The 22021-nt window shown below is 38.2% G+C and overlaps 1 protein-coding gene across 2 annotated transcripts in view; it reads right to left on the bottom strand.

The window, feature by feature from the left end:
- Positions 1-22021, bottom strand: part of PRORP (protein only RNase P catalytic subunit) — a 156496-nt gene continuing 134475 nt past the window's right edge. For both annotated transcript variants that reach the window (XM_054587356.1, XM_054587418.1), the window contains 3 exons: positions 4905-5053; positions 2018-2213; positions 1-612 (listed from right to left, as the gene is read on the bottom strand). In XM_054587356.1, the coding sequence (XP_054443331.1) occupies positions 481-612; positions 2018-2213; positions 4905-5053 (477 nt within the window). In that variant the 3' untranslated portion in view covers positions 1-480. The remainder of the gene's footprint in view (positions 613-2017; positions 2214-4904; positions 5054-22021) is intronic.

Genomic DNA, 22021 nt, shown 5'->3' with positions numbered 1-22021 from the left:
TGCCTTTAATATCTTAGCCAATTTATCACAGAGGACCATAGGTGATTTAGTCTGGGTAAGGGAACATGTAGTGGCTGAGATGGTATCAGAAACGGGTGAACTTATGGATTGGTTCTGCTATTGGTGGAAGGTGAGGTCAGGAGTAGCAAAATGAGTATGAGGAGCACCTGGCTCCCAAGTATGTACGTGAAATAGATGGCTCAGTAAGAGAAATGCAGGCCTCACTCTGCACTGAGTTCCCTAACTCTGGTTAAGCCTCAAGCAAAAAATTGTTAAGGGGAAAAAATGCAACTGGTTATGAAAAGATATTATAACACATTTAATTAAAAAATCAATCTTTTGACATTCAAACCAATGGAACCAAATAGGAAAAGCTGATTAAATAGGGCAGAAGCAGCGGCTGAACAAACATCGACTTAAGAGCTCTGATGCCAACCAAGAGGGCGCCCAAACACAAATTTAGCATGGGGGTAAGAGCCTTTATGTCTTTTGGTGAAGGCAAAGCCATTTGGTTGGCACTTCATAGGAACATCTTTCCACCAGGTCTTCATCATATGGTATGTGCCACGAGTCTCCAGTTGTTTGCACCACTGTGTCATAGCTGAGAATATGCTGTTGAATTAAAAAGGGAACCAAACATTGAGAACAATAGTAAAGGCATACCTGGCTATTTCTCTTTCTTTTCTGACAACTTTTCAGTTTGCCTCAGACATATTCTCTCTCCTACTTAGCAATGGATTTTCAAAAAGCAGCTAGCTCTGTAAAAATGAACCCTAGTATTAGGAGCTCCTTTTCTTGGAGAGGCTTCATTTTTAAGGTTAAGGACTCTGTAGGCACACACACACACATATACAAACACACCATACAGTATTCCCATTGTTGCCTTTATCAGTTGTGTGACAGAGAAAAATTCAAATACACAAAAATAGAGAAATATTGAGTAGTATAATGAACACCCCTGTGCCCATCAACCAGCTTTAACCATTATTAACTCAAGGCTAATTTTCTTTCATCCATACCCCACCCACTTCCTTTACTCTGCCTCCATCCTCCCCTGCGCAATATTATTTTGACGAAAACCTCAGCTATATCATTTCTTCTGTGATTCAGTATGTACCTCTAAAATATAGACTTATTTTGTAAATATAATATTAATACCATTATTATATTTAGGAATTAGTAATTCCTTAACATCATCAAATATTTGTTTATATTTCCAATAAATACTTGTCTACATATATTTTACAGTTTGTTTGAATAGGTATTGAAATAAGGTTATTACACTGTGACTGGCTGAATTCTCTCTCAATTCTCCTTTAATCTAGAGCTTACCTTTCCATCTCTGTTATTTTTGCAATCTTTTGTTGTTGAGGAAACCAGGTCAGCTGTCCCATATTGTTTCCCACAGTCTTGATTAGGCTGATTGCATTTCTGTGGTATAATCTGATGCTATATTTCCTATAAATTTGTTATTTTGTATATATTTTTGACCATTACACCATATTTATCATTGGCTAGTATATTTTTCTGTAATTACGCGCCTTTGGATTTTCTCCCTTTGCTTTCATACAAGAGACATCCTTATATTTACAGACATCTAAACTAGAATCAAAGGAGAATTCAATTGCGATCATGCTGTAAAAGTGGATTAAACAGGAAAATGGAGTTACTTAGCAAAAGTAGAAGTATGACTAACCGTAGGGATAGACAATTTTGAGTTATTACAAATAACTAGGAGAATAAAAACCACATATGCAATTTTTGCAATTAATAACATAATTAAAGCCATAATTGATGATATCCCAGGTGTTTTCAATATGTTGATTAATGTGGGGTTGGCTTATAAAAACTTTCGCTCTCGCAGACTTTCTGTTTCCAGGAAATGGCTGATTTCAAACTAAAACTGAGAAAAATAAAGCACCTAGAACCTTCAACAAGTTGCAACGTTCTTTGATCATGCCTCATTCTTACTACATACTTGACTCTGCTGACATTATGTAGAGAACGGATGACATACCTGAAAGGTTATTTTTGATCCTGGAAACCTATTAGTAATTGCCAGCTGATGTCCCTGCTGCCACTTAAAGAACAGGCGTTGGGTCTTGGCATCAGGTAGACAGGCCTTATGGTCCCGCAGCAGATCTTTTGTGATAAACTTGCAGTGGTTCCCTGAGTGCAGGGTGGCATACAGAAGAAACGGATCGTCCTCCGAGCTGAGTCAGGCACAAGAAAGGACACGATAAAGCACACCCTCAAGGAGGCAGAGGAGAGGGCTCTTCACCATGCTTTTTCCCTCTTACTCTCCTTTGCTCAGAGGTAAGTGCTCTCTCTGCATTCTTAACTGACATGACCTTAGTGATACTTAGGAACTACCTTAGCTGGTAGGCAAAAACATCTAGAATACAGATGGCAAGTAAGAGGAAGGGAATGCTGCTTGGGCCTCTTAATTGCTCAACTGGACTCTCCCACTAAAATGAAGAATTGGAACAGTAATCCTCTCTTCACATTCATAAATTGGTTCTCTGTGTTCCCAGGGCATTCTTCTTCTTTGCCTCGTCCACCAGAGAGCACCTCATCCCTTTTCTCACTCAAATTCTAGAGCATTCATAATACTGATAGGGCAGGACGGCACTTTCTTGCAAGCCACCAAAAATAACAGGCTGCCTTCAAAGCCGAAGCTGGGTATCTCAAGGCAGCTACTAGGTAGTCACCCAGATCAGTGTCTGAAGGCCTCTACAGCTCTGAGAAGAGCTAGCAACTCAGAGTCTCCAACAGACCCTCAACATCAGCTTTAGCACATATTCTGTAAAAACAGCAGTAGCTACCTGGGCCCAGGAGAGCCTAGCTGCAGCATGTGTTATAACTTATACTTCAATCCAAATGACCCAAGGTAGGGCCATATGTTTACCTTGTACTGAAGTATTTCAAGTAAAATGATAAAATGACTGGAAGGGAAAGAAAAAAATGTGGGAGCTATATAAAACAAGATTAGCAACTGATGGTAATTTTTGGAGCTGGATTACAGTTATGTGGGATTCACTATACTATACTCTCTCATGTGCATATGAAAAGGCTTCTATGGCATATTAATGGAAAATAGAATTAATGTTAGATATTTAATATTCAAATCCAAAGCCATAGAAGGCAACTGAATCAATCTTTACAAATGGGTTCAGAACTTCAGTGGATACAGTAAATACAGGTCCCAAATCAAGTGCAAAACCATTTCAAACAGAATTCTTGGTTATAACACTTTGCATTTATCTAATTCTTCCACCAAATAAAAATAATAACGATGATGATAACAATTAGCATATATGCTTTCCATGTACTTGGTGCTGTGCCAAGTGTTTTACATGTACTATTTACAAGTATTATCTCATTTAATCTTTACGACATCCCTATAAAGGTTACACATGAACAAAAGAAGACAGAGATCGGGAACGCCTTCCCAGATAGGAAGTAGCAGGGCCGTGATATGAAGCTGGGTAGGCTAATTCCCAAGCCTGCACTCCTAATGTCTACCCAATATTGCCCAACACGATTACATGAAGAGCATTATTACTGTCTTCTACTCTTAGAGAAATGGAAGCCTGCCCCCCCCCACAAATAAATGAGAGAGCTTAGCTAAAGGAAATGGGGTATAGTTTGGGATCTGAATGAGGGGTTAGCCTCTTGCTTCATGTATCGAGAACCATTTTACCTTTTTAAGAATAAATGATTTGGAGGAATATTGACAGATCTTGAAGTTACCACATTCAACCTAATGAAACCTGGACTTGGGGCTGAGGCACACACATTATCCATGCAAAGTTGGAAATAAACTTTTGTCAGCATAGAGTATGAAAAACAAAATGCATGTTAAAGTTCATTTGTGCTGTTGAGGATCTGTGTTCCTCCTGATTAGCTGGATTCTTCTTACAGAGGATACTGCACATTTTGTTCCTAACCATGTTTTCCATACTCCTTTGGCTTCCTGGGAAGCTGTAGCTCATAGAAACAGTCCTTTTATATTTAGGATAAAATCTAGGCCCCTTGCTTATTTACCAGGGCCCACGAAGTCCTCTGTAATGTGGTCCCTGCCCTCTCTGTGACCTCAGAACCTACTACTTTCCCTCTTGCTGCTACAGCCCATCTATACTGGCCTGCTTGCATTCCTCAAACATTCCAGGCTCATCCCTGGTGTTTGAACACTTGATGTTCCCTCTACTTGTTATGCTCTTCTCACCGGCCCTCCCCTTTTCTCAAATGACTCACTCCTTCCCTTCAGACTTGCCCCTCCTCCAAAAAAGGCCTTTCCTGATCATCCCATCCACTACCCATTGACCTACCCCTACCTAATCCCTTTCTGCCTACTTCTTCTGCTTTACTGTCTCCATAACATTGATCACTGCCTGAAATTATATAACTTGTTTGTTTGTTTACCTGTTTATTGTAAATCAAAAGATGTCAGAGACTTATAGGTCTCATTCACATCTGTTTCTCCAAGAACACAAAGTGTGCATATTCGTAAAGTATTTGTTAAATGATCTATTTAGGACCTTATGGCTGCCTCAAATCTTTTTTTTGGAATAAGGCTGAGTATATGTATATACGCACTTTAAGAAATGGTGAAAATAGTCCTGGCTGATGTGGCTCGGTGGACTGAGCGCCAGTCTGAAAACCAAAGGGTCACTGGTTCAATCCCAGGCAGGGCACATGCCTGGGTTGTGGGCCAGGTCCCCAGTAGGGGGCATGTGAGCGGCAACCACACATTGATGTTTCTCTCCCTCCCTTCCCCTTTCTCTGAAAATAAAAATTACAAAAAATAAAAAGAAATGGTGAAAATAGGTAACTAACAAGCAGATGACAGGAACCTAATATAATAATAATAATGTAATACAATTATTACCTTCAGTACTTACATGTTGTCAGCAAAGAAACAGCTGGCTAGCTTTTGCACCTCTTCCATCTCATCCTTTCTCCACCGAGCACGTGGATTTAGCATGTGCTTCCGGCCCAGGACCAGCACCCGCAGATTCTGCTTGGCTAGTTGAGAGACCACGTCCAAGAGCTAAAAAACACAAAGCCGGCCCCCAAGAGAGTCAAGGAAAAAAGAATCTCAAGTAAGTGCAGTGATTCCTCCAGCTGGTAATCTAAATGGTGAAGCAATTTTGTGGTAAGGAGTTAAGAAAACATTCCTTAAAATAATTTTCATCTTAGTAAGTCTGAGGAAAATGCTTCCTTTTTACAAATTAATGTCTAACACTTGCCCAATGATCAGGCTTTATTGGATCCAGGGTTTAAAAAAAAATTTTTTTTAATAAGCATAAACTAGATCTAGTTTTTAAACTGTGTTCCTTACAGCCTAATGGGATAGAGATACGAAGGGCAAGGAGGATGGGGTTTGGTTCCTATATGAGTACACTATGAACTCTGTTTTAATCAATATGCTCAGCTTTTGTATATTTATCTATTAGTATTATGCATCAGTTTTCATGTCAATAAAGGTTAGTACCTCTTATGTCTAATACACATGTAGAAAATAGTGAGTTAGTAAGGGCTAAATTTTTTAATTACTCTTTAATGCTTTGGGGAGATATATATATATTTGTCCATCCTACTAGTCTCATTATTTTAGGAAAGAGTAGTTGGTTTTACTATGCCTAATTATTAATTATAGAATTAAGAGACAGAACAGATACAACTTGCCCACTGAACATAGTTAATACTCACACAGAGAAGTATATACCAAGACAAGTGTGAGGACTCTAACCCAAAGCTTTACAACCAGTAAAATATAATTCCTTTCTCCAAAGTGAGGAATAATGGCTTCGGTGTTCATTCAACTATTATTTCTTGGCCTCTCTGTGTATAAGGCCCACAGTAGGTGACAGCCTACACAATTTTAAAAGACATGGTCCCTGCCTTCAGTGAGAGTATCTAATAATTTTCTTACCTAACTACCAAGCCTAGGAAAATGCTGACTCTACATATATTGGATGTTCAATAAACATTTTCTGATTAGCTAAAGAATATGCACACATCTATTTTTATCCAGCATAAAAGTAGCTCATTTTTGAAAACTGAAAAACATTGACTAGAAGGAAGATAGAAGAAACCACTTGTACCTCTCTACCCAAGGACTGTTAACATGCACAGAACAAGGCAAAGGTAGTTTTACAGTTGTGAGTACACAAAACAGAGTTCATTCTTATATTATTATTTATTAATTACTATATTGTTTTCCATATAAACAACTGTAAACTTACTTTTGCCCACCTTTGTAGCCATACATCAAGTATATATTACTATATTCATGTTAGGCATTAAATATACTTCCATAGTGACAGATCACAAAATTGTATATTCTTTATAATATAAACTAAGAGGTATGACAAGGAAAGTAGCTACAGGCAAGTAATAATCACTTAATAAGTATTAATTCAAAGTTAACTCACTGGAATTCTAGGTTTCAGGGTGTATGGGTGGGGGAGAGAAAATATGAACACATTAGGTATTTTCAATTTCTACTTTAAAATAGCTTTATTGACATACAATTCATATATAATAAAATTCACCCATTTAAAGTATATAGTTCAATGACTTTTAGTATAATCACAGATAAGTGCGTTCAACACCACAGTCAATTTTAGAACATTTTCATCCCCTCAAAAGGAAATCTTGAACCTTTTAGCTGTCATTCTGAGCTCCTCACCTCCCTGGGCTGAGGAATTACTAATCTACTTTCTGTCTTTATAGATTGAACTATTTTGGACTTTTGTGTGAACGGAATAATACTTTATTTACTAGTCTTTTTATTCTATGCATTTTATATAAACTTATAAGCTATTATTTTAAGTGTCAGTTTAGTAATCAAGAGCAAACATCCACACTAAGAAAGTTTAGTTCATGGATTCAAACACCTCAAGATACTGGGAGTGCACCTCCTTCAGAATGTACTTATGACGTTCCTTTCCTAAAGCTATGCTGAAATTGCATATTACTTTCAATGACCACACATATAAATTGGCAAATGGCTTCATTAAGATGAACTGACGATTACTTTTTAAAATTTCCACGTGAATTCCCACAGTTATTATAAAGATACAAAAAATTCAAACAAAAACAATTTTTGATCCTGATTGTCTAAGTTTCCATGCAACTGGAAAGACATGGTTTAAAAAAAAAAAACACAACTGTGCCTTCACATTTACATTCAGGTTTAGAAAAATGGTGTTGAGTTTACTATTAAGTTAAAGCCAGAGGCTCCAGAAGAGCAGGAAAGGCTTACCTTGAACTACTCTGGGGCACCATCTTGTGGCTAAGCGGTATCTATGAGAAGCAGCTCTTTGAAAATGATGCCAACAGAGTAGAATACAGGAAGGAAAGATGAGTATACAGATTAAAGACACTGGACTCAAACTCTGTGACAGTCATGAGCCCACTTCCTCTAGGGTAAATTCCAAGCCAGGATCCAGTGGGCTGGGTCAGAGTCATAGGGATACTCAGAATAGTAAGAAACAGAAAATTCACCTTAATTATAAGCTAGATCAAAATAAAACTGGGAGAAATTTCCACTTCTGGGAAGGCAGAGACTTTTCCCTATTTTTCTCACTAAGTACAATTAAAGACCTCAGACACTATATATATAAAGCAAACATAAGACTTTGAAAGGTAGAGAGGAAAAGAAGATTGGCTAGGGACCTTGGGACATGAGGACTGACATGTTGGTGAGTTCCTTGGATTTTCTTTTTGCCTCATATAGCCTAGACTTGAAGCTGAAGAAGACAGTAACCTGGAAATGCCAATGAAAGCAGACAAAATAAGACCAACAAAGGCAAATTCTCTCTGGCCAATGAACTGGAAAGAGGCGGTCTAACAAGACTTAAAACAACACCAGCAGACGTGTGTGTGTGTGTGTGTGTGTGTACATGTATATGTGTATGAATGTGTGTGTACAGACACACACAAACATACAGTTGGCCAAAAAGTTCATTTTTTTTCTGTGTGAAGGCTCTAGCAGCACTTAGTTGTCTTAACTGCATTCAAAACAATTTTGTAAGATTGTATCATGACAGCTGTCATATCAGTGTGCATTAAAAACAACATCAAAATTGGTGAATTTTTGTGTACCAATTTAAACATTGAAAATGGAAGACAATGTGCAACATTTTCAGCATATTATGCTTTATTATTTCAAGAAAGGTAAAAATGCAACTGAAATGCAAAAGAAAAGATTTATGCAGTGTATGGAGAAGGCACTGTGACTGACTGAACATGTCAAAAGTGGTTTGCAAAGTTTTGTGCTGGAGATTTCTTGCTGGACAACGCTTCACAGTCTGGGAGACCAAATGAAGTTGATAACGATCAAACTGTGACATTAGTTGAGGACAATCAACGTTATACCATGCAGGAGATGGCTGACATACTCAAAATATCCAAATCAATAAAGTTATTGATTTGGATAATTATGATTTAGATAGTTAAAAATGAAAAATGTGTCTTTTATTTTATGGAAATAAACATACAGACATTTTGGCCAACCTAATGTATATATGTTATATATGCGATACCTAGAGCAACTATTAAAAATGCTATACAAAGAGATACACTAAAACCCACTATGATAAAGAAAAAATATACATAAAACAAATTCTAAAAAAAGTTCAAATGGCCCACAAGAAGGCAGGAAAAATAAAACAGAAAAACAAAAAGCAGAGATGACAGAAAACAAAATATAAAGTGGCAGGCATAAGTCCTGACCTCAATAATAACATGAAATATAAAAAGTTCTAAGACATTAATTAAAAGACAGAGGTTGGCAGAGTGGATTAAAAAACATGACCTAACTGTGTGCTATCTAAAAAAGCTCACTTCAAAGATGAGTATAGGGTACTGGAAAGTCAATGGAAAAGATTCTATAATGTAAACACTCATTGAAGGAAATCTGGAGTAACTATAATATTAAATAAGGTAGACTTCAGAGCAAAGGAAATTACCATAGACATAGAAGGAGAGTATATGATAAAAGGGTCACTTGTCCAAGAAGATATAGTGATCCTAAATGTGTGTGCATCAAATAGATGAAATAGATGAATAGGTGAAGCAAAAGCTGATAAAAATGAAATATGAAATAGACAATATTCACTGTTATAGTTGAGACTTCAACATTGTTCTATCACTAACTGAGAGAACTAGACACAAAATCAGAAAGTAGATAGAAATATTCAACACCATCAGCCATGCTCATGGATTGGAAGACTTGAAGAAAGTCTATAGGTGTCAATTCCCCAAATTGATATATGGGTTTAATGCATTCCTATTAAAATCCCAGCAAGATTTTTTTGTAGATATAGACAAGATTATCCTAAACATATATGGAAAGACAAAAGAATAAGAATAGCTAAAACAATTTTGAAAAAGAAGAATAAAGTGGGAAAAATCTGTCTACCTCATTTTAAGTCCTATTATATAGCAACAGTAATCTAAAGTGTGTGATATTGGTGAAGGGACAGGCATATACAGATCAACAGAACAGAAGAGATGACCAAGAAATAGGCCCACAAATATGCCACGGAAAGATAGCCTTTTCAACAAATGGTGCTAGAGTGATGGGACATGCATGAGTAAAAAATGAACCTCTCCCTAAATCTCACAACTTATGGAAAAAAAATCAAATAAAAAAAATCAAGGACCTAAATGTAAAATGTAAACTATAAAGTTTTAGAAAAAATACCTAGGAGAAAATTCTTCATGATGTAGAGCTATGCAGAGTTCTTAGACTTGACACCTAAAACGCAGTCCATAAAAGGAAAATTGATAAACTGGATTTCGTCAAAACTAAAAATGTTTGCTCAGTGAAAGACCCTGTTAAAAGGGTGAAAAGACAAGTTACAGACTGGGAGAAAATATCTGCAAACCACATATCTAACAAAGAACTAATATCTAGAACATATAAAGAATTCTCAAAACTTAACAATTAAAAAAAAGAAGCAAACAATCCACAAAGAACACGAGCAAAGAACTTTCACTGAAGAAGATATATAGATAATAAGCACGTGAAAATATGTCTAACATTATTAGCAATCAAAGAAAATGCAAATTATAACCCAAAGAGGTATGACTACACACCTATTAGAACGGCTAAAATAAAAAATAATGCTCACACCGGTTGCTACTGAGGATGTGGAGAAAGTGAATCACTCATATATTGCTGGTAGGAATTTAAAATGGCACAGCCACTCTGGAAAACAGTTTGGCAATTTCTTATAAAACTATGAAACTAAACATGCAACTACCACATAACCGAGTTATTGTACTTCTGGGCATTTATCCTAGAGAAATGAAGATTTACATTCACATAAAAACTTGTACACAAATGTTTACCTACTTAGGTTTATTTCTAATAGTCAAAGCCTGGAAACAATTTAGATGTCCTTCAACAGGTGAATTGTTAAACAAACTGTGTATAGCCAAACCCTGGAATACTAATCAACAATAAAAAGAAACAAACTATTGATATCACAACAATGTGGACTGATCTCCACAGAATGATGTTGAATGAAAAAAGCCAAACACCAAAGGTTATATACTGCATGATTCCACTTATGTAACAGTCCTGAAATCAGAAAATTAAAAATACTGAGAAAGATTAGTAATGCCCAGGGGCTAAGGAGGTGGTGGGGGTCAGGGACAGAATGTCACAGTGTGGCCATCCAAGGGCAACATTAGGGACCTTGTGGTGATGAACATGCTATATATTGACTGCATCAATATCAATATCGTGATTGTGATATTATACTATTTGTTTGGCAAGATGTTACTATTGGGGGAAATTGGGTAAAGATACATGGGATTACTCTATTATTTCTTACATCTGCATACAAATTCTACAAATATCTCAAAAAGTAAATAAAAAGCAAAAAATACCTCCTCTAAAACCTCAAAAACTAAAACAAACTGGGCCTTCATAGGAAGGATAACGGGGTCTGTGACAAATATTCAATGTGTACAGGATGGTGAACATCTCACCCAAAAGCAAAATTCTCCTCTTGAGACTATAAAGAGGGATTAGGTTTATATAAGAGGGATGTGGTAGTTTCCTTAAACTGCGGTGATCATGAACAGAGAAGCCAAGATCCACTCTGGAACCTGGAAAACTTAAGAGATGTTGGGGACAGTTCTGGACTTGCCTAAGATGTCTAAAATCTGGGCTACATAGTAAAGCAAATAAACAGCAGAGCTCATTCTAGAGAATATCTAAAATTCCAAATGGTTTCCAGAACTCCAATTACCCAGTACCTCAAGGTTAACCTGAGATCAGATCTTACTCGCCTCCCTGATACTCCACTTCCCTCATCCCCCGACATTGCTCCTTAAGATGTCTAAAAGAACCATTTTCCAAAAATCAAAAGAGTAAGTACACATTTCAGCTTAATATTTTGTTCAAACATTTTCTGGTTTGGCTTCCATTCTAATTTGGTTTATCTCCTGAAGGAAAAGATTAAGAGGGATTTGTTTACTCATAAGAGACATACTTTTGACATAAAACTTAAGAAAGGTAGTTCCGGAGCTTAGGGTAAAAATACACTTGGCAGGACTACATGCGTAGAAATAACTGCGTAGGGATGCTCAGGAAGTAGAAAAGCTGCCTAGAAGGTAGGAGAAAGAGCAAGAGCTTTTCTGAGTAACCCTAAACAGCAAGTATAACTTCCTTTCCCTATTCTTAATTTTTTTACCTCCTCCTCTGTAGTCTCTGGTATTTCCTGGGTTGTGTGGACTGTAGATCTTCAAAAACTCTAAAGTGTTTGGGATCTGATGCCTATAGACATTAGAAGTTCTATGCCAGTTCTACAGCAAGAGAGCTATAATCAATATACCTCATATATAAGAATACTCCTTAGAGGGGACCTTCAGGAAAGAAAGTTTTGGAAACAACCCAAATGTCCACCAAAAAATAAATATATAAACAGTATGTTGTATATACTTACAATGGAATATTATTCAGCCTTAAAAAAGGAATAAAATTCTGGTGCATTCTACAACATGGATGAAATTTGAAGAGGTTAAGTGAAATAAGCCACACACAAAAGGACAAATATTGATGATTCCATTTATACAAGGTACCTAGAATAGTCAATTACCTGTTCATTTACCCGTTCAATTACCCGTTAGGGCACATGCCTAGGTTGCAGGTTTAGTCCCCGGTTGGGGTGCTTGTGGGAGGCAACCGATCACTGTTTCTGTCGCATTGATGTTTCTCTCTCTCCTTCTCTCTCTCTCAAATCAATCAATAAGTACTTAAAAGAGAGAGAAAGAATGGTGGTTGCCAGGGGCCAAGTGAGGGGGCAGTGGGTCGTTATCATTTAATGGGTACAGTTTCAGTTTGGGAAGAGGAAAAAGTTCTGGAGGTGGATGGCGGTGATAGTGACACAACAATGCTAAGGATTTAGTTCTACTGAACTGTACATGCGGTGTACACATTATGGTTTCAGTAATTATCAGCTCATGGGCAATGCAATTTCACCTGATACTTCCATCACCTCCCACTTCTGCCTCTCAGATTATTGGGAAATAAATCCCAGACATCCTATCATTTTCATCTGTGAATATGTCAGAAAGTATTTCTAAATATAAGGACTTCAAAAAAAAAAGCACAATACCATTATCTCATGTAAAAAAATTAATAATTCCTTAATATCCAATCTATGATATTTACATTTGAGTCATATATATATTTGAAACCAGGACCTAAATATTTCAGCTCTGTGCACTGCAATTTCTTGATTACAGTTAAAGAAATGTAGCTCTTTGTCTCAAGGAATTGCACAGATTTAGATTTTTGCCAACAGCTACTGCATGGTATCAGGTAAAATATTCTCTAAAATGTTTCCTATAAAGTGGCAGTTGGATCTGGAGACTTTATGAGATTCAAAGTTTTTTGTTTTGTTTTGTTTTTTTGTCTATATGTGTGCATGGCTCTATTTAAAATTGTGGCCCTGATAAAGTAAAAAGTTCAGTTCATTCATAAAAAATTAATGAGAACCTTCTGTCAGTCACTAGGCATACAGATGTAAGGACACATTTATCCCTAACCTCCAGGAGTTAGCAAATGATTGTAATATCTAATAAGTGTTAAGAGGGAGCGGAAAGGATGGGCACTTAAATCAGACTGGGGCTGGAGAGGGTGGTCAGGGAAGACTCCACAGAGGAAGAGATAGCTGAAGCTGAGTATTCAGATGAATTATCCAGGCAGGGAATGGGAGTTTCCAAGGACAAGGAGCAGCATGTTGAAGGTGGGGCCTCTTTATTAATATGCTGAATACAAGAAACTGCAAGCCATCAAATATGGGTCAGAGGTGAAAGAGGATGACATGGGTGAACAGTGCCAGAAATAAAGACGGGAAATGAATGTAGGGGTCAGATTACAGGTGTCCCTGTAAGCCATGACGAGTGTTTTACCACCTGGAAGCAATGGGGGATAACAAAGGATTTAAAACAGGAGCATGACATGACTACCAACTTAGAGAGATCAAAATTGTGGATTGCAATGGGGAGATCAAGTAATTCAGTAAGAGACAATGAGAACTGAGACATTAGCAGTGAAGATGGAGAGAAGAGAGTTACGTAGAGCTGACCAGACTTAGTCATTGATTGGATGTGGGAAATAAGGAGAGGGATAAACAAAGGAAGATTTGGGGAGTTGGATAAATGACAGTAGCAAGACAGGGTCTTGAGAGAGGGAGCTGGTGATCTCCCCACGTGTGACATATCCAGCGGGTGCCAGATATTTGACTGTGCCACTGAGGAGAGGGCTTTGGGCTGCACATAAAAACTCGGAGTCATCAGGGAATATGTGATGGCAGGAACCATTAGCAAGTAGATGAGGTATAATAGGAGAGGATATAGATGAGGATGAAACCTAAGGAATACTATTATTTAAAAGATAGAGTGATTTTTTCCTTTTTAATTAAACTTATTGGGGTGACATTGGTTAATAAAACTACAGGTTTCAACTATACAATTCTATGATACCTCATGGGTATACAGTGATTAAAAACAAAGCCATTAAGGGAAGCTGAGGAATAGCTAGACATAGAAGAAAAACCAGGATGCAGTGGTTTCTCTTCTATGCATTTCAAGAAGGAAGGAGAGGCTAAGTATATCAGTACTACCAAGGCAGCAAAATGTGCCCTGCAACCCGGAGTAGTCATTTTGATGATGTCATGGAGCGGGGAGGGACTGAGATTTCAGTTGGTTCCCTAAACTCTGTATGTATAAGGTTGCAGTTTGCCCACAGAGACTCTGTCTTACAAGCTTGGCTCTATTTTGCTTACTGGAAATAACAAATCAATTATGCTTTCCATTTCAGAGTGGTGTGGCCTGTTCAAAACTTCCCACCTCCCAAAAGCTTCATTGTGAAGAGAGGAGAATTTTGGTTTTGTTTTTTTAAAAATGGAAGAGACTTGAGGATATTTGTATTTTGATCAGAAAAAGCCAGTAGCGAGGTAAAGGCTGAAGTTACAGGCATGGAAGAAATAACTGTTGGAACAAGGTTCTAAGAAAGCAGGCAGAGGGACGATCTAGAGAACTAGTGGGGAGAACACCTCTTGCACTGAGATGGATTTATGCATATACCAGTTGGTTTGCTTGTGTGGTTGGTGCATGTGGGTGTGTGCTGTATAGGTTGCCATGAGGTCGTTCTTCTTGATACCTTCTATTTTCTGTGTGCAACAGAAGCTGAGTCATTGGCAGGATGGGGGAAGGGGGTGGAGCAGGAGACTTCAGGGCAATGGTGCAGATGAAATAGAGCTGGTGTGGGACTGGGAGTGGGAGCCACCTGCAGATGCAGACAGCGTAAAAACCCATGCGAGGGTGGAGGCCAGGAGTGCCTAGAGACAGCAGCAGTTGGCAAAATGGGGAAATTTACAGCACTTGGCACCCTGGCTGCAGAGTGAGATGGCCAGTGCAGATAATGATCGCCCCTTGTTCCATGTTAGTATCTCGTCAAAGGCACTTTCAGGTGGAACCATAATTGAAACAACAGCCTCCTAATATTCTCGCTATCTATTTATTATTGGAGACACCTTTCTAAATTTGCATCAGTATAGGATCTGTGTTTCTGTGTTCTGGCTTGAGTCAGAAATTCCAAATTCCTATTTTATTTATTTGCTCAGATGTCTTTATTTATAAAATGTGAATAAGGTACCCTCCCCCCATCCTCAACAGTATTGTTATTTATTCACAAGTCATCATCTGTGAAAAATGTAAAATGTCAATACTCACATATACCATTTCTATATGAAAAGATCTTTAGAGAAAGGATCTCAAAACCACCCGACCTTCAGGGCACGCTCTCCGGCAGTCTCCTCCTTTTAATGACTTTGAGAATCTAGGGGCCCATTTGATAAGGTAGCCCAAGAAGGCTACATGTTAATGCTGAATACATTTCCTTCTTCAACCTACCTCTCCACCTTCTGCCCACTCCCCATCTTTTATTTGTGGGGGTTGGGGAATGGTGAGGGGAAGCTGTACTTACCGGCCTTTTAGAAGCAGGACTGCCCTAATTCTATTCAGCTACTTAGAGACAAGCACTCCATGGATAATGTACCCAGTGTCATTCCCTGGCAGCTTCTGATGCTGTTATTCGATGTGTGAAATGAATGAGTGTAAACAGTTCTTCTGGAACAACTCCAAGTTCAGATTCCTGCACTCAGCCATGGACCGTTTCCTTTAAAGGATCTGATGTAGAGGGAGAGCTTGATTAAAGTACAAATTGTTTTCTCTGAAAATGGTCAGCAGCTGATATTGGGGCAAATTGTGACTGGGTGGGGTGTTGAGGAGCAAGGCCTCATACACTTGATGGGTCTAAGCTTTTGGAGGCCTCACCTAGGAGGACGTGAAGTGATTTCATCTTTGACCTGCCTGTTCTTTATACATACACACAGGTGTACTTCAGCATTGAGCTGCCGAAGGAAAACAAGTGAATTTTAAACAGAGTGTTGACACCAAGGAGAATATTTTTATGTATTTATAAGTGGAGAGACTTAAAATTCCATTCTTAAAATCACCACAAGTAGCCTGGATACTGTTCCAACCTAACAGAATACCAATTTCTAATACCAGTTACACAGTTGTTTGGGAGATTAAAACCAGGAAATACATATGGTCTTTTTATGCTATTGTTTCCCTGAAGACAAGCTGATAGCAACTTGGGGCTTGAACTGGGATGGAGAGTGGGAGGTTTCTATTTGAGTCTGGCTGAATTTCAGGATATGAAGTGAAAGGTAGACAAGAGAAAGCAAGAAAAGTAAAGAAAGATTCTTTGGATCATTTTTTTTCCAAGTGCATTAATTAATTTTGAAAATTATGTCCCACAAACTAAGAGAACATGGAACCACTTCAGGATGCACACAATGACCGATGAACTCTATGGAGGCAGTGTTCTCAGACTCAGGAGACCACAAACACAATGTTTATAATTGATGCACAAAGTTTACAGCAGGAAAAACAAGATACACCACAACTTACACTAGAGCAATGGAGTTTTCTATTTGTTTCTATGTTCCTACTGTGTGCAGGTAAGCTAATATCTAGTTCCCTTCCCTTCTTTGTCTTTGTTCCTCTCATTTTTCTCTTAGGTGAAGTTTTGCAAAAAGAATCCCTTCCCCAGATAGGCCTTAAGTAACTGCTATATTTAACATTTTTCTGTGCACCTCTAAAAATGCCACCAAGAAAGAGAGTGTGGGAAACCTACTAAAGTTGTGGCTTGAGGCTTCTCATCATGTTTTCATTTGTCTGTTACTCACTGGTGCTGTCTAAGCCTCAGTTCCACCTTTGATAGCTGTTGCTGCTTGCAGACACATACACACATTCACAGAGGGGGAGAGAGAGAGATGTCACTGTTTGTTTAAAGTGACATTTCACTTCAAGAGTAGTGACATTTCATTGTTAAATGAAATGAAGAGTAGTGACATTTCATTGTTAGAACTGTTAGAGACATATACCATGTAAGACAGACTAGTTGTTGATGAAAATGAGAGAGTTGGGAGAAGATGAGCAACGGAAGTGTTTTAGAGAAGCTGCAGAAGCAGGGTGAGGAGAGGGAGAGAAGCTTTCACTGAGTGGCATTCAAGTAGAGAAAGCCTCATAAGCCTGGTGGTGTAGTTCCAGAGAGGGGAGGCTGAGACTGCGCTGGAGTCCTGCTTCCATTTCTGGGACCACGTACTCTGAGCATGAGAAAATGTAAAATTCTGATGAGTAACTGACTCTATAAAGCTCTTTGAAGAAAGTACATACATAAAATATTATCACTTCATTATGATGCCATGAATGATCCCACAGATTTACATTGTCCTATATTTTGCTTTCATCAGTCTTGGGTATTTTAGGGAGATTTCAATGATCTCATGGTGTCCTTGGTCAATGAAACAATTTTACTGAGGAAGAGAAATGCTCTTCCTGTCTTGGGAACATCCTGTCAAGTGTGGGATGTGTTTCCTGAGTACCATGTCTTCTTCTATGCCATCAGCACCCACACAATTATCCAGCCTTTTAGAAAACGATTAAACTGTTGGCCTGGATGGATTTCCCCAGCTAGCTGAGAGTCAGAGTTCTCTTAGGAGACTGAAGATTTGGCTCCTGACTCACAGTGTGACTTTTCTCCAAACATTTACAAGCATTCTTTGGTTTTTCTAATTTCTCTATGAGATATCTCTGTTTCTTTTATTAGTAAGATGCAGGAAAGTGTAATATTTTGAAGACTCAAAACAAATTTTAGGAAGATTAAATGAACTTGTTTGGATGCAGTTTAATTTCCACTTACAAAAGCTTATTAAAAAATTTTCACCCTGGCTGGGTGGCTCAGCTGATTGGAGCATCGTCCCATACACCAAAATGTTGTGGGGTTGATTCCCGGTCAGGTCACATACCTTGATTGCAGGTTCAATCCTCAGTCGGGGTACAAACGGGAGGCAACTGATTGTTGTTTCTCTCTCACACCGATATTTCTCTCTCTCTCTCCCTCTTCCCCCTTCCTCTTTCTAAGCATATCTCCTTGGGTGAAGATTAAAAAGAAAGTTTTCTCCAGGGTTCTATATCCAGTCCTTGTACAAGGAATAACTTGTTCACACTGGGAAAGTACGTAAACACTTTCAGGCTCACAAGACACCATTTAATAATTAGGGAGAAAGAATATGATGAGCAGGGCTCAGGAAGCTTGAAAATGTGTGTTGCCTCTCCATGGCTGCACTGACCCACATATCTTTTGTCTTGGTACAAAGCCCCACACAATTGTATATTATGGCTATTGACTTTGTTTTCTGGAATAATCCTGTCAGTTAAAAATACATAAGAAACCTAGGTATATGAAAGATACCTTGCACATCTCTTTTTAATGTCCCAAGTCATTTACACAGCTTGCAGTGGAAGGGCTTATATAGTAAATAAAACTGAATAGAGACATAAATGAGATTTTTCCAATTTTTATCTATTATTTAATAGTATAGTAATAGTAATTAAGAGCACAAGCTTTGGCATCAGGCTGCCTGGGTTCAAATTCTAGTTCCACTGTGTCAGAGCTGTGTGACCTTGGGAAAGTAACATATCCTCTTCAGGCACCTGTTTCATTGGTGGTAAATGGAGATACAAATTAGGTTATTAAGAGGATTAATTTAAGTGCACATAGATACAAAGCACATAGAAAAGTACCTAATACATATGGGCTATTATGAGACAGTACAGACTTGATTAGTTAATTTATACCCTCCGAGCCCCACTGTATTTTCATTGCTCCCCCAAATAAAGAGATTATTTTGATATTATTACAGACTTGGGCAATTTTTATGTTAGTCTTTTAGTCAACACTTGTTAAGAGTAGAATATAAGTTTTCAGATTAAAAAGGCAAAAGGAACATATGCATCTAATGCCACTTTAAATCCCATTAAACTATAACACAGAATCTTTGTAAAATGACAAACCCACAAAAACTTGGATGCCAAGAACAAGATGGGAGACAATAGCAATAAAATTTGGAAGCTGAAAGACAGATGGACAAATTGGTAACTGATCTTGCGGATCCAACAGTCAGACTGGGAGAGGGGTAAGCTAAGAACCAACCCAATTTCTCAAAAACCCGCAGAACTGGAAGCAAAGGAATGAGGCTAACTCGGAGGTGTGCGGCTTTCATTAGGAGAACTGACAGGATTCAGCTGAAGCTATTGAAAGCTACTGAAGAAGCACGTGATTCCTATCTTTGTGGCCCCTACCCCATCCATTGTTCTGATAAGATGCTATAGAGAATTCTGAAGGTTCATTACTTGGATGTAGTAAATCAGAGGGTCTCTAGACTGAAGTACCAAGCACATGTGACAGTGTATCTACTGAAAATAGGGATTACGTGAATGTATGCATAGTGAATGCAGAATGCTGAGAAACCCAGACCTCTTTTTTCCCTTACTTGGCTCTCAGAACATTGGCAGTAAGGCCTTTATCCTGCAGCCAAGAGACTGGAAACTTTCCTTTGGGGAATCTCACCAGCAAAAGAGAAAAAAATTCCTAAAGATTCTGAATATTGGGAATTCCCCAACAAATGGCCCACCCAGACCTCTCATCCAGGAGGTCAACAATCAACAAGCCCCACCTACATACTCAAGCTTCTAATCAGCTCTTTAGATTATGTTTAATCAGAAGCAGACAGCAAAGAATTACTAGACAGCTGTGGAGAGTCTAAAACAAATACGGAGAACAAGAAACTGAAAAAACAAAGGCTGTAAGGGACATGGCAAAACCTCCACAAAAAACCTCTTGTTAAAATCCTATGAGATAACAATGCATTTATGAACAGGTTTTTTTAAATGAAGAGACTAGAGAAAAGCTCTTGGGAATTAAAACACAACTGCAACCAGGAATAAAAAGAATGAATAGAAGGGTAGGAAGAGAACATTGAGGAAGCCTCCCAGGAAAAGAGAAAAGAGATTAAAAAAAAAAAAAGACCTTTAGAAGACGAGTCTGGGAGATGTGACATCTGAATGAAACAGAAAGAGAGAACAGGGAAGGCAGAGAAGTTATCCATGAAGTAACCAAAGAACATTCCCCAAAACAGAGATATGAGATTCCAGAATGAAATAGTCCATTTCCTATCCAACTCAATGGATCGCAAATAAACCATACCAACTAACATTATAGTAAAATTTTAAATAGCTAGAAACACATAATTCTAGAAGCTTCCAGAGAGAACAAAAGCAAAAAATACAGAAAGCAGTAGGAGTCAGAATGTCCTCAGACTTCGAGGGTAATACTGGAAATAGGATGCATTGTCTTCAAAAATTTGAAAAAATATTATTTCTAACCTAGAGATCTATTTTCAGCCACTGTATCTGTATAGGAATAATATAAAGACATTTGCTGATATGGAGGCTCTCAAAAATTTACTTTCCATGCACCTTTCCTTAAGTAGCACCTGGAGAATGTTTTCCACTAACAAGACTAATTCAAAAAAGAGGAAGACAGGAAACAGGAGACCCAATACAACAGAGAAAGGCAATGGGAATTACAGAAGGATGGTGAAGAAATCTCAGGATGATGGCTGTGTATTAGATACAGAGGGCTATTAGTCCAAACTGGAGTCATTCCAGAAGTAGACACAATGGGGACAGTTACCGGCTGCCATCGCCCTATCATTTTAACCTGAGCATATACTAGAATGCCTGCGTGAGTTTGTACCTAGCTTGTCTTAACCATAGGCTGGAGTTACTATACTCCTCTCCAGGCCCTGCTGCCTAGATCAGTGAAAACTTGCATTTTACTAAAAAAATGCAAATTTTTTTCTTTGACTTACTCCCAAAAGCTGGAGGAAATCCAAGATGAGTTTAGAGGCAGTAAGCAGAGGCCTATTCTGCTCAACCAGATTTCTGTTAAGTATTGAATACATGGTCGGTCCAAACTACAGCTCTACCAGATGCCCTCATGTGGTAAACTCTCTGTTTCCTAAGATTCATTCATGACCTTGAACCCTGACTTCACAAGAAGCTCTTATAAGCTCTCAGAGAAACCAATGCCAGATCATGAACAAAAGACCCATCACCTGCTTTTTAAAAAAATGTATAATATTTACTTATTTCTTTCTTTTAAAGATTTTATTTATTAACTTTTAGAGAGAGGGGAAGGGAAGGAAAGAAACATCAATGTATGACAGATACATCAACTGGTTGCCTCTTGCAAACTCCCAACTGGGGACCTGACCTGCAACCCAGGCATGGGCCCTGACTGGGAATCGAACCAGCAACCTTTCGGTTTGCAGGATGGCACTCAATCCACTGAGCCACACCAGTCAGGGTGACCCTTCACCTTCTTGAGGGAGCTGTCATCTAATAGCTGTCCTTTCTCACACAGCTAGGATTGAGCCTGCTACTCAGGTTTTCAAACCTAAACAATGAAAAGCAAAAAGTTACTTACACTATTGTCAGGGGGATGTTCTCTGGCTAGAGATGGGGGCGGGAAGTGAGGTTAGAGGTTAGAATGGGCAAAGAGGGAGTTTCTTAATACAGCGGGTGGGTGCAGAGGTCTTAATTTTATTATTACTCTGTACATTATATATTTACATATGTGCCTGTATATGTGGTGCATTTTACACACACACACGTGCTTTGTATTACAAGCCATATGAAGTTACAAACAGTCTACCATTTTTGAGGTACAAAAATAGCAAGTTCATATGTTTCCACTTGATATTTCAGGCTCAGCACTGTACCCTGGGCCCTTGAGGCAAGCAAGTTAAGAGCTCAGGTTTCCCCATAAGCAAAATGTTGAGTGAAAAAAAAAACAGAGGGTTTCTTAAATGTAAAGAACTCTCATAACTGTGTAATTCTCATATTGTCTATGCTCAATACAGTAATTCCTACCCTATAAAAAGTTAAAATGTAAGTAATTTTAACTTTTTATTGGACATTTATGGGGAAATTCCTTTGTGTTTCCCAGTGAAAAGATCTGGCAAATATTATAGTCACACAAATATAGTTTACTATAACATAATAATGAGAA

Source organism: Pteronotus mesoamericanus, unplaced genomic scaffold (assembly GCF_021234165.1).
Source record: "Pteronotus mesoamericanus isolate MK-2021 breed Mesoamerican mustached bat unplaced genomic scaffold, CSHL_Meso_final contig_100, whole genome shotgun sequence".
In the NCBI taxonomy this organism is placed as follows: domain Eukaryota; kingdom Metazoa; phylum Chordata; class Mammalia; order Chiroptera; family Mormoopidae; genus Pteronotus; species Pteronotus mesoamericanus.
Note: the sequence above shows the minus strand (reverse complement) of the source record. Positions and strands in the feature narration are given on the sequence as shown.